This window comes from Muscardinus avellanarius, assembly GCF_963383645.1.
Source record: "Muscardinus avellanarius genome assembly, chromosome: 10".
Classification (NCBI taxonomy): Eukaryota; Metazoa; Chordata; class Mammalia; order Rodentia; family Gliridae; genus Muscardinus; species Muscardinus avellanarius.
In genome coordinates this window covers 90011714-90024105 of record NC_137796.1, presented here as the reverse complement: position 1 = coordinate 90024105, position 12392 = coordinate 90011714, and the positions used below count along the sequence as shown (strand labels likewise).

The 12392-nt window shown below is 53.1% G+C and overlaps 1 protein-coding gene across 1 annotated transcript; it reads left to right on the top strand.

Moving 5' to 3' along the window:
* Window positions 1–654: 654 nt before the first annotated feature.
* On the top strand, window positions 655–10485 carry GDPD3 (glycerophosphodiester phosphodiesterase domain containing 3; the record flags this gene model as incomplete). The annotated part of the gene is made up of 10 exons (XM_080702527.1): window positions 655–793; window positions 1074–1116; window positions 1338–1473; window positions 1555–1600; window positions 1706–1824; window positions 1897–1986; window positions 2194–2327; window positions 5932–5991; window positions 6081–6132; window positions 10348–10485. The coding sequence occupies 10 exons, from the start codon at window positions 655–657 to the stop codon at window positions 10483–10485; spliced, it is 957 nt and encodes a 318-aa protein (XP_080558653.1).
* Window positions 10486–12392: the final 1907 nt, after the last annotated feature.

The window sequence follows — 12392 nt, the reverse complement described above, 5'->3', positions numbered from 1 at the left end:
TGTGTATAGGATGGCCCTGGCTCTGTCTGTGTGCTCCGCCGCCCTGCCCCTGCCCAACGCTGCTGTGGCCACTGACCCCTTAGCGCGGCTGCGTCAGCTGTGCCTTTGCGTGGCCCCAGTGCCCTTTGGCTCCCGCTGGCCAGGGTCGAGGGGGCGGTATGAGGAGCTCTAGACTCCTAGAAAGAATGGGGTCAGTTTCCCCCTGAGTCACTGGCTTCTCCCTCTGTAATGGCTTCCTGTCTAACTGGCTGGGGGTGATTCGGGGGTGACTCAAGGGTACCCTACACACCCCCAGATTCTCTGGAAATGCAAGGGGGATATAATATGCTCTGGCCATAAGTAGCCTGGGAGGGGAGATGTCAGAACAGACTGGGGGGGGCACTTTATTCCCCCCAGGAGAGGGCTGCGGGGCTGTGAAGGGCCCGGGGATGGGAGGGCCAGAGCTGCCTGCCTGGGCTCCTGCCCCTACCCCAGCCCAGCGAGCCCTGCAGTCTGGCACGGTGCCCAGAGCACAGCAGCAGGCTCAGCAGGTCCCAGGGGCGTGGCGCTGCCCAGTAGTAGAGCCGGCCTACACCGGCTAGGCAGGCAGTGCGCGCACAGTCCATTAGGACCGCAGCAATTGCCACAACGAGCACCCAGACAGGGATTGCGGCCATGAGCCCCCTGCTGTACTACGCCCTGCCCGCCCTGGGCGGCTACGTCATGGCCTCCGTCTTCTTCCTGCGCAGGCCTGGCTTGCTGCACAGGCCCTGGGCTCCAACCTTCCGCCCCCGCCTGGTGGCCCACCGAGGAGGTGAGCAGGGGAGGGGCCGGCAGCCATGGAAGTGGAGTGCAGCCAGCCAGGTGCCAGTGGGCCGCACAGAGGAGCAGGGCGCTGGGCTTGGGGCAAGGACCATGGTAGCAGGGGAGCCAGGGGACCAGCATGGCACAAGGGAAGGAGAAGCCGGTTCAGCCGGGCTGTCCTGGGAAGATGAACCCAGAGGCAGGAGGGCGGCCCGCAGAGGGGGTGGTGATACGGTGGGCGGTGATACGGTGGGCTAGGCCCCGGGGACCCACCTGGCTGCTCCACACAGGGTCTGGAGAGCGGCTGGAGAACACCATGGAGGCCATGGAGAAGTGAGTGCACCTGCCCGGCCAAGCGGCCATCAAAGGGTGTGCTGGGTGTGCGCAGAGACACTCAGAGGGTGCCGTTCACATCACGTCCTAACCTGGGTGTCTAGAGCCTCCTGCAGGCGTGCAGATGAGCCTGCCTGGCCCGCCCTGCACGCAGCCCGTGCTCCTCCTCCTACCTGGGCTGGCCGGTCCCTGTCCCACGCCCCACTGACCTTTGCCCCTAGCGCCTTGGCCCAGCGCGCCGACTTCATAGAGCTCGACTGCCAGCTGACGCGGGATGGTGTGGTGGTGGTGTCACATGATGAGAACCTGTCCCGTCAGTCAGGCCTGGATAAGGATATCAGCAGCCTGGACTTTAAGGTGGGCCCTCCCCACCCCCATCCATGCCCAGCATCACCCGCCGCCACCGGGGCCTCTGTGACACGCCCCTGCTCTCTCTAGGATCTGCCCCTCTACAAGGAGGAGCTAGAGATTTACTTCTCTCCAGGTGAGAGCAGGTGCCGTGAGTCCTGGGTGAGCCGGGGCCCCCCTGGGCTCCTACCCCCACCCCACTGATCCACCTCTGAGGCGCTTTTGGTGACCCCACTCCCAGGCCACTTTGCCCACGGGTCGGACCGCCACATGGTGAGCCTGGAGGCCATGTTCCAGAGGTTCCCGAGGATGCCCATGAGCGTGGAGATCAAGGAGAAGAACGAGGAGCTGATTCACAAGGTGCTGCTGCGGGTGGGGTGGGCGCAAGGCCGGCCGGAGAGGCCTGGCCCTTAGCTTCCCTCTGCCCCATAGATAGCTGGGCTGGTGAGGCGCTTTGACCGCAACGAGATCACCGTCTGGGCCTCGGAGAGGAGTTCCATCATGAAGAAGTGCAGGGCCGCCGTGAGTCCACCTTGCCCACTGTGTCTAAGCTAGAGAGGCCCGGAGGGCTCCGGGGGAACCCGCCCTAGGCCAGCGCAGGGTTTGGAGCGCGCAGCAGTGGGCCGCTGGCATGGTGTGGCCCTGTAGAGCGGGTACATCCGGGCCTCCAGCACTGGCCAAGGTGCAGGAGCAGACAGACCTGCCTTCTCACCTCTCCTTGCCTCCCAGAACCCCGACATGCCAACATCCTTCACCATAAGCCGAGGATTCCGGGTGGTGCTGCTCTATTACCTGGGGCTGCTGCCCTTCGTAAAGATCCCTGAGAAGTACTTCTTCTGCTTCCTGCCCAACATCATCAACAGGTACTAGTGGTGGAGCCAGACCTCTGAAAAACAGCCCCACACTGGGTATGGTAGGGCACACCTGTGATTCCGGGACTCGGGAGGCTGAAACATGAGGATCGTGGGTTACAGTCCAGCCTCTACAACTTAGCAAACCCTTAATAACTTAGTGAGAACATGTTTTAAAATTTAAAAAAAGGAGCCAGGTAGCCGGGTGTGGTGGCGCATGCTTGTAATCCCCACGCTTGGGAGGCTGAGACAGGAGGATCGCGCAGGTTCGCAGTCAGCCTTAGCTACTTAGTGAGGCTCTCAGCAACTTAGTGAGAGACCCTGTTTCTAAATAAAATAAAATATAAAATAGGGCTGGAGGTGTAGCCCGGAGGTAGAAAGCCCCTGGGTTCTATCCCCAGTACCACACACACAAAAAAAAAATTATAAAAGGGCCAGGCATGTGACGCACACTTGTAATCCCAGCATTTGGGAAGCTGGGACAGGAGGATCCAAATTCATGGGCAGCCTCAGCTACCACTTAGTGAGGCCTTTGCAACTCAGTGAGACCCCGTTTCAAAATAAAGAATAAAAAATAGGACTGGGGGCCGGGCATGGTGGCGCACACTTGTAATATCCCAGCATTTGGGAGGCTGAGACTGGAGGATCGCGGTTCATGGATAGCCTCAGCTACTTAGTGAGGCTTTTTGCAACTCAGTGAGACCAAGGGCTAGGCATGGTGGTGCATGCCTGTAATCCCAGGAGGGATAAATTTAGCAGGCTGAGGCAGGAGGATCACAGGTTCAAGGCCAGCCTCAGTAATATAGCAAGACACTGGGCAAGACCCTGTTTCAAAACAAATTTAAAAAGGGGTGGTGAGAGCCAGATGTAGTGGCACATGCCTGTAATCCCAGTACTTGGGAGGCTGAGACAGGAGGATTGCAGGTTCAAGGATAGCCTTGGCAAGTAGTGAGACTTTCAACGACCTAGTGAGATCCTATTTCAAAATAAAAATAGGGCTAGGGGTGTAGCTCAGGTGTGTTCAATCCCTACTAACACACACACACACACACACACACACACACACACACACACATAAACTGGGCATGGGATTACATGTCTGTAATCCCAGTACTTGGGAGGCTGAGACAGAAGGATTGCAGGTTTGAGACCAGCCTCAGCAACTTACTGAGGCTCTCAAAAACCTAGTGAGATCCTGTTTCAAAACAAAAAGTAAAAAGGGCTGGGGATAGCCAGATGTGGTGGCACATACTTCTAATCCCAGCATTTGGGAGGGTGAGACTGGAGGATCTCAGTTCACGGACAGCCTCAGCTACTTAGGCCCTTTGCAACTCAGTGAGACCGTTTCAAAATAAAGAATAAACCAGGCATGGTGGTGCGCACTTGCAATCCCAGCACTTGGGATGCTGACACAGGAGGATCGCACAGGTTCAAAGCCAGCCTCAGCTACTTAGTGAGGCTCTCAGCAACTTAGTGAGACCCTGTTTCCAAGTAAAATATAAAATAGGTCTGGGAGTGTAGCCCAGAGGTTGAAGGCTCCTGGGTTCCATCCCCAGTAAAACACACACACACACACACACACACACACACACACACACAGAATAAAAAAAAAAATAGGGCTGGGGGTATAGCTAGGAAGTGGAATGCCCCTGGTATTCCATCCCCAGTACCAGGGGGGAAAAAAGTCTGGGGGTGTAGCTCACAGGTAGAATGCTACTGGGTTTAATCGTAGAGTAGACAGACAGACAGACAGATGAGAGAGAGAGGAAGAGGAGGGAAGGGAAGGGAAGGGAAGGGAAGGGAAGGGAAGGGAGAGAGGGAGAGGTAATGTGGATAGGTCAGGTCCCCTGGTGAGCTGTCCTTGGCTTACTCAGAGTTTGGCTCTCACATTCTCAGAAGGAAATGGGGAGCAGCCTCTGGCTGGAAACAAGATTAACAGAGTAACAGTTTAGCAAAGTATCAGGAAATTAGCTACTTCCCCAGCTCAGGCCTGGCCCCTCTGGGCAGATCCTCTCAGTAATCCAAGGGCTCTCTGCTCCCCTCTGTTGTCTGGAGGGAGGCTACCACTAATGTAACATTTCAAATGTAACATTTATTTATTTATTTATTTATTTATTTATTTATTTATTTATTTTGCAGTACTGGGAAGGGCATTCTACCTCCGAATGACACCCTCAGCCTTTTTTTTTTTTTTTTTTTTGGGTGGTACTGGTGATGGAACACTTTTACCTTCGGGCTTCACTCCCAGACCTATTTTATATTTTTATTTTTGGAAACAGGGTCTCTTAAGCCAGCAAGGCTGGCTTGGAAACTGCACGATCCTCCTCTCTCCCAAGGTGGTACACAAGCATGTACCACCATGCCTGGCTTTTATTTTTTATTTTGAAACAGAGTCTCACTGAGTTGCAAAGGGCCTAAGTAGCTGAGGCTAGTTGCAAATCAAGGTCCTCCTGTTTCAGCCTCGGAAATGCTGGGATTACAAGCGTACTCCACCACGCCTGGACAAATGTTAACTTTTATACCAGTGTTTTCATATTTTCTGGTATATTTGACCTTTACCTTGCAGTATCTCCAGGAGGTATAAGAATCATGACCTCCATGGTACATGGAGAATCAGGGCCCTTTAATTTGCCCAGGGTCACACAGGTTGAAGTACAGAGCCCAGGTTCGCCCTGAATCTAACTCCAAAGCCTGACCCGGAACACCATTAAGGCCCTCTATCGTCACCTTTAGAGTGGTATTATTAAGGAGAAATAGCCAACCTATGAAGGGCTGTCAGGTCTCAAGAGGCTCATCCGTCCCAGCAGGAGGACTCCAGATAGGGTGTCTGGTTTTGGAATCCAGCTGGGTCCTGGCCCCTACTGCTGATTTGCTTTGTAACCTTCAGTAAATCACATTAGTTTTCTAAAACTCAGTTTCTTTGTAAAATAGTAAGAGGATCCGGGCATTGTGGCACACGCTTGTAATCCCAGCATTCGGGAGGCTGAGACAGGAGAATTGCAGGTTGAGGACAGCCTCAGCTACTTAGTGAGGCCCTTTGCAACTCAGTGAGACCCTGTTTCAAAGTAAAAAATAAAAAACAGAGTTGGAGGTATAGCTCGGAGGTAGAATGCCCCTGAGTTCCACCCCCAGTCCTGCAAAATAAATACATACATACATACATACATACATAAAACAAATGAGAGGAGGGCACAGCCTCAAAGCCCGAATTCCAGGATGTAGGAGGTCACTGGACAATGGGTAAATTGTCTCTGTGGAGCAGGGCATTGTGGCGTACACCTGTGATCTTGGTACTTGGGAGGATGAGACAGGAGGATCACAGGTTCAAGGACCATCCCAGCAAGTCGTGAGACTCTCATCAACCTAGGGAGACCCTGTTTCAAAGCAAAAAGTAAAATGGGGCTGGGGGTGTAGCTCAGAGGTAGACTGCCCCTGTATTCAATCCCAAGTACAAAAAAAAAAAAAAAAGAGAGAGAGAGAGAGAAAAGAAAGTCCCAGTAGGCAGCTACAAAGGTTTCAGTGGACAGGTTTACATTTGTCAGGGGTCACTACCACCTCACCTCCATCCCGGGACTGAGGGAGACCCAGCAGGCTGACCTCCGCCTTCTCTCCAAAGGACCTACTTCCCATTCTCCTGCTCTGTGCTGAACTGGCTGGCCGCTGTGGTTTCCAAATGGTGAGCTGGGCCGGTGAGAAGGCAGGGGGTGGGGGTGGGGGACCTGCTGCTGCCCCCTCCTCATCCCTTCACCCCACCCTCTGCCCCAGGCTCATCATGAGGAAAAGTCTGATCCGGCACTTGGAGGATCGAGGGGTGCAGGTGAGCATGTGACCCCCGCTTGGGCGCACACATGGGCCTGGCATCAGGACTCCAATCGCTGTGTTGCTAACTAGCGGGACCACTTGGGCAGGCGGGTCCTGCCGCCTCTGAGTCTCCGTTTCTTCACCCGTACATTGGGGAGAATGGTCTGTGTAACCTTCTGGATATGCCGTGGCTTCTCAGTAAGGGTTTGGTGTGAGTCTTTATAAAGATGATGCATTGATCCCACAGCCCTGACCCATGAGGAGGGGGCCGGGGAAAGACCAGCTACAAAGAAACCAGGCCTGGCCAGCCTCTCCCCCGTGCACCAGCTTGGACCAGGTCATTTAATTAGCAGACCTTGTTGAGCTGGCGGGAGGAAGGAAATGAAGCAGCCTGCTTACATCACCTGTTACAAAAGGAAGTGCTGTGGGCTGTGGGGTCTGGAAGAGGGAGGTGTGAGTGGCCCAGAGGAGGCTGGGAGGAAGCTGGCTTTCTGGGAGGGGAAGGGGGAGCTGCAGGGAGCTCAGCAGGTGTGAAGACTGGAGGAGCCCAAGACCAGGCCACAGGAACAGGCAGGAAGCAGCTGAGGGCAGCCAAGGCTGAGGCAGGCAGGCTCTCTGACCTCACACAGGAGCACGGACAGAGGACAGCCAGGTGCGATGGTGCACACCTACAGTTCCAGTATTTGGGAGGCTGTGGTAGGAGGATCGTAGGTTCGAGGCCGGTTTCAGCACTTCAGCAACTGAGTGAGACCCTATTTCATTTTTATTTTATTTTATTTTTTATTTTTTTGCAGTACTATGTATGGAACCCAGGGGCATTCTTCCTCTAAGAGGCACCCCCAGCCCTTTTTTATTCTTTATTTTGAAACAGGGTCTCACTGAGTTGCAAAGGGCCTCACTAAGTAGCTGAGGCTGTCCTTGAACTATGATCCTCCTGTCTCAGTCTTCTGGATGCTGGGATTACAAGCATGTGCCACCACGCCCGGCTCCGAGACCTTATTTCAAATAAAAAGTAAACCAGGTGTGGTGGCACACGCTTGTAATTCCAGTACTTGGGCCAGCCTCAGCAGCTTAGTGAGGCCCTCTGCAACTAGGGAGACCTTGTTTCCAAATTAAAAAAGAATGAAATAGAGCCGGGCATGGTGGTGCACGCTTGTAATCCCAGCATTTGGGAGGCTGAGACTGGAGGATCGTGGTTCTCGGCCAGCCTCAACTACTTAGTGAGACCCTGTTCAAAATAAAATAAAAAAAAAAATAGGGCTGAGGATGTAGCTCGGAGGTAGAATAGCCCTGGGTTCTATCCCCAGACACACACACACACACACAAAGAATGAAATAGGGATGGAGGTATATAGCTCAGAGGTAGAGTGTCCCTGAGTTTCATTCCCAGTACAATCAATCAATCAATCAATAAATGTCTGGGGAATAGCTCAGAGGTAGAACATGCCTGGGTCAAATTCACTGTAAAGAAGGAAGGAAGGCAGGAAGGAAGGACTTCAGCCTACAAGGAAGTAAGGAGAGGAAGCTTTGAGGGTCTGCGGAGGATAAAGGCATGATCCAGTTGGGGTTTGTTGAGTGGGGGCCACTTGGGCCCCTATGTACAGAGGGGACTGTGGGCGGTATGAAAGCAGAGGATCATGGGAGTCTGGTACTGCTTAGAAAGGACTCAGGCTTAGGTGGCAGCTGTGGGGATGGATGGAAAAGTTAACCCAGAGAGGCCAAGACATGGCACCGGGTGTGGACGTAAGTGAGGCACTGGGGTAATGGCCCTCTCAGGCCTCTGGCCTTCACCACAGCTTTGTGAGGTTGGCCCTCACAAATAAGGGCCATTATCTTCATTGTTGAATTAAGAAACCGAGGCCCAGGCGCAACGGCACACATCTCTGATCCCAGCAACTTGGGATCCTGAGACAGGAGGATCACAAATGTGAGGCCAGCCTGAACAACTTAAGTGAGATTCTCTCAAAATAAAAAAGAACTGGGGATGTAGCTTAGTGGTATAGTACCCCTGTGTTCCAACCCCAGTACTGAAAAAAAAAAAAAAGAAAAAGAAAAAAGAAAAAGAAAGAAAAGAAAAGAAAAAGAAAAGAAAGAGAAATCAAGAGGCCCAGTGACTCAGTGACTTGCCTGGAATAAAACCATGGTCTCCACCTGCCTTTGTATCCACAGAGAGGAAAGCAGAGAAGGCTCAGAGCAGCAGGGGACGGGCGGGCTGGGAGGTCCTGATATACTGGTAAATATTCAACAACTGGTTGCCTGACAGTAAAAATAAAAGCTCTCATTTGAGCATTAGTATCCTTTGGCTTGAGTGCTCCCTACTGAATTCAGAATTAGGAGATGTGTTGTGTGGTATTATGCCAGTATACAGTATTTCCATCTTAGACTCAATAGACACAACCCTCAAGAACAAAGGAAATAGTATGATGTTTAGGAAATGATAAGTTGTTAATATTATTGCCTTGTTTTTCTTTGTTTGTTTGTTTGTTTGTTTGGCAGTAGTGGGGATTGAACCAGGGGCATTCTACCTCCAAGTTACATCCCAGCCCTATTTTTTTATTTTTTATTTTGAAACTGGTTCTCACTAAATTGTAGAAGGCCTCACTAAGTAGCTGAGGCTGGCCACAAACCTGCGATCCTCCTGTTTCAGCCTCTCAAGTACTGGGAATACAAGCATGTACCCCCACACCCATCTATTGCCTTGATTTTTTTTTTTTTTTTTTTTTTTTTGCGGGTCTGGGGATGGAACCCAGAGACATTCAACCTCTGAGCTACAGTCCCTGCCCTATTTTTTATTCTTTATTTTGAAACAGGGTCTCACTAAGTTGCAGAGGACCTAAGTAGCTGAGGCTGTCTGTGAACCGCAATCCTCCAGTCTCAGCCTCCCAAATGCCGGGATTACAAGCGTGCGCCACCACGCCCGGCTTGCCTTGATTCGTATTAGGGGTGTGGTGGGTGTGTGTGTGTGTTGCTGGGAATTGAACTCAGGAGCATTCTACCTTTGAGCTATACCCCAGATCTATTTATTTTTTTATTTGGAAACAGAGTCTAAGTTGTTCAGGCTGGCTTTGAACCTGTGATCTTCCTGTCTCAGCCTCTCAACTACTGGAATTACAGGGTGTGCCACCATTCCCAGCTTAATATATATTTTTTTTTATTTAAAGTTTATACAAGCAGGATGTGGTGGTGCATGATGTAATCACAATACTTGGGATGCTAAGACACAGCCTCAGTAATGTAGTGAGACCCTTTTTCAAAACAAAACAAAAAAGGGCTGGGGTGCAGCTCATAGGTAGAATGCCCCTGAGTTCAATCCACAGTACTTTAAAATAAAAATAAGCCGGGCGTGGTGACGCATGCACGCTTGTATTCCCAGCATTCAGGAGGAAGGTCATGGTTTGAGGGCAGCTTCAGCTACTTAGTGAGGCCCTTTCCAACTAGTGAGACCCTGTTTCAAAAATAAAAAGAATAGCCAGGCGTGGTGACACACGCTTGTAATCCCCGCGCTTGGGAGGCAGAGACAGGAGGATCACGCAGGTTCGAAGCCAGCCTTGCTGGCTTAAGAGACCCTGTTTCCAAATAAAAATATAAAAAAATAGGTGTCTGGGAGTGTAGCCCAGAGGTAGAAGGGTTTCCAGGAACCCCAGTACCACAAAAATAAATAAATAAATAAAATAGGGCTGGGGATGTTGCTTGGAGGTAGAATGCCCCTGGGTTACATCCCCAGTACTGCAAAAATAAATAAAAATAAATAAAAATAAAAATAAGAGTAATGATAATATTTAGCTTTTAATAATGGCTGTGTGTTTAATAGCCAATTTGCAAAATTCTTGAAAATTAAGCAGCTCCTGCATACGACTGCTGGGAGCTTGCCACAGAGGAGGAGGAGAGCTCCCACCAGAGGCTCCAGGTTATGAGGGGACATCGGGGGCAGAAAGGGACGCTCCTGGTAAAGCTGTTAGGAGAAAGCCGGGCATTGTGGTCCACGCTTGTAATCCCAGTGCTTGGGAGGCTGAGACAGGAGGATCGCAGGTTAGAGGAGAGCCTGAGCAGTGAGCTTCTTAGTGAGGCCCTCCACAATTTAGTGAGACTGTTTCAAAATAAAGAATAAAAAGTAGGGCTGGGGATGTAGCTCAGAGGTAGAATGTCCCTGGCTTCAATCCCCAGTATCACAAAAAAAATAATAATAAATAAAGTTATTAGGAAACTAACAAGCCCCTCCCTCCCTGTTCAGGTGATATTTTGGTGCCTTAATGAAGACTCAGATTTTGAAGCGGCTTTCAACGTGGGGGCTGCTGGTGTCATGACAGATTACCCCACAGCTCTGAGGCGCTACCTGGACAACCACAAACCTCTGGCCCCAGTCTCCTAAGTCTGAGGCTCTCTCTTCTGAAAAATAAATATCTTCTTCTCAGTCACACAGATGTACTTGGAATGAGGGGTGAGGGCAAGATCCTGGAAGACTACAGATGGAAGACAGGCAGAGAAGCCCAGCCTGGGGCCAGAGCCTGGGGCCCTCACCGGCCTGGCCCACTGGTTCCCCGACATTCCAGACCCAGAGTTAACACCACACCCTGTCCACGTCTGGCCACCTCGCTCAGGAATGTCCTTTGTTGGGCCAACCCAACAGGCCATTAAGAGCTCTAGGCACACCAAGGAACTTGACTTCCTCTAAGTCTTGCCCCTGAAGGCCTCCTCACTGGCCTGCAGAGTACGGTTCACATTCCATACCAAGCTTCCATTTCTAATCCAGCCCTGAAACCTCATCCACTTAATGAAGATTCCCTCTGCTCAAATACTGAGGGTCCACTCGAGGCCAGGCTAGGGGCAGGAGCCACTGCGGTGGGCGAGTCCACACAAGGCGGACACATACTTCCGGTGAAGTCAGACCTAACCCAGCCTGGAGGTTAGGGGCACCAGAGGAGGCTGCCTGGAGGCGGTGACGCTCATCAGCAGGAACTGGTTTCTTCCAAGGCTCTGGCTCCCAAGGGTCTAACAGCAGTGGCCACACTGATGGGCTCTCCGCCATTCTAAGCGGAAGACTGTTCCCCGTGCCATGGCAAGGACCAGAGAATCTGCCAAAGTCCGATTTTGCCTCTTACCAGCCGGGTAATATCCAGAGAGGTCTAGCATCTCTCTGGACCTAAATCCCTGGTAAAATGGAGAGACAACAGGAGAAAAAGCCTTATAGGATTGCTGCAAAGATTTAGAGTGGGGCACAAGCAGTGAATAAACGCAGATAATTATGATTATTATTTCTCGGGGCCGTGCGTCCAGGAGCCATCCTCCTCCTAACCCTGGGCCGGGTCAGGACCCTCCTGATCCTACCCCCTCCAGACACCGGGGTTGGGAGGCCGACGAGGTGACCAGGCCCCGCAGCCGCATTTCCGGCCGCCCGGAGCAGGGGGAAGGGCAGCCGCGGCCTGCGCTGGCCGCCGTACGGCGCGCCCCCTCATTTGCATGCCGCCCGCCGATTGGCCAAGGCGGCCGCCGTGACGGGAGGCCGGCCCCCTCCCCCTCCCGCCGCAGCCGCGGCAGCAGCTGGTCTCGGTGTAAACAAGTCCAGGCGGCTGCGAACCCGGGCCGGGGGGGACGGCGCCCACCAGGAGCGCCCCCCACTCCCAGGCCAGGCCACCCAGCGGACCCGGCCTCCGCGCGCCCAGGCGAGGTGAGGCCCGCACGGTCAGGGCTGCGCGTCACCCCGCGCCCCCGCCCCGCCAGCGAGGACTGCCCCCTTCCCCCGGCGCCCGCCCCCACCCCGCGCCCCAGGTGAGGCCCGGGGTCGCAGGTAAGGCTCCGCGATGCAGGTAAGATCCCCTCGGCGGAGATGAGGCCTCAGCATCCCCAGGTAAGAGCCCCTCCCCTACTAGATGACCCTCCACCATCAGCAAGGCCTCCTGCCTCCTCCAGGTGAAGAACCCTCTCCCCAGGTGAATTCGCTGCATCCCAGAGTAGCCCCACCCACAGTCCAGTGAAGTCCTAAGGACCAGCCGATTCCTAAGCCCCCATGCTCCCACTAAACTGGGAACTGACAGCCCAGCCACGGTAAAGCCCCTTCCTCCAGCTTCAGCGGTCAAGTTAGCAGGGGAGAAGGAGGAAGCAGGTGAGTGACTCACCTTGAGCTCCTCCCAGCCTCAGTTTCCCCGCTGATGCAACCTGAAGCCTCCTCACTGAGTCAAAACTGAGACGACTCTGGTCCCTGGCGAGGCTGCTGGCTCTGGGGAAAGGAGAGAGCAGCCAAGTGTGACAGAGAGTCCCCAGGGCTCTGGGTGTGCCTGC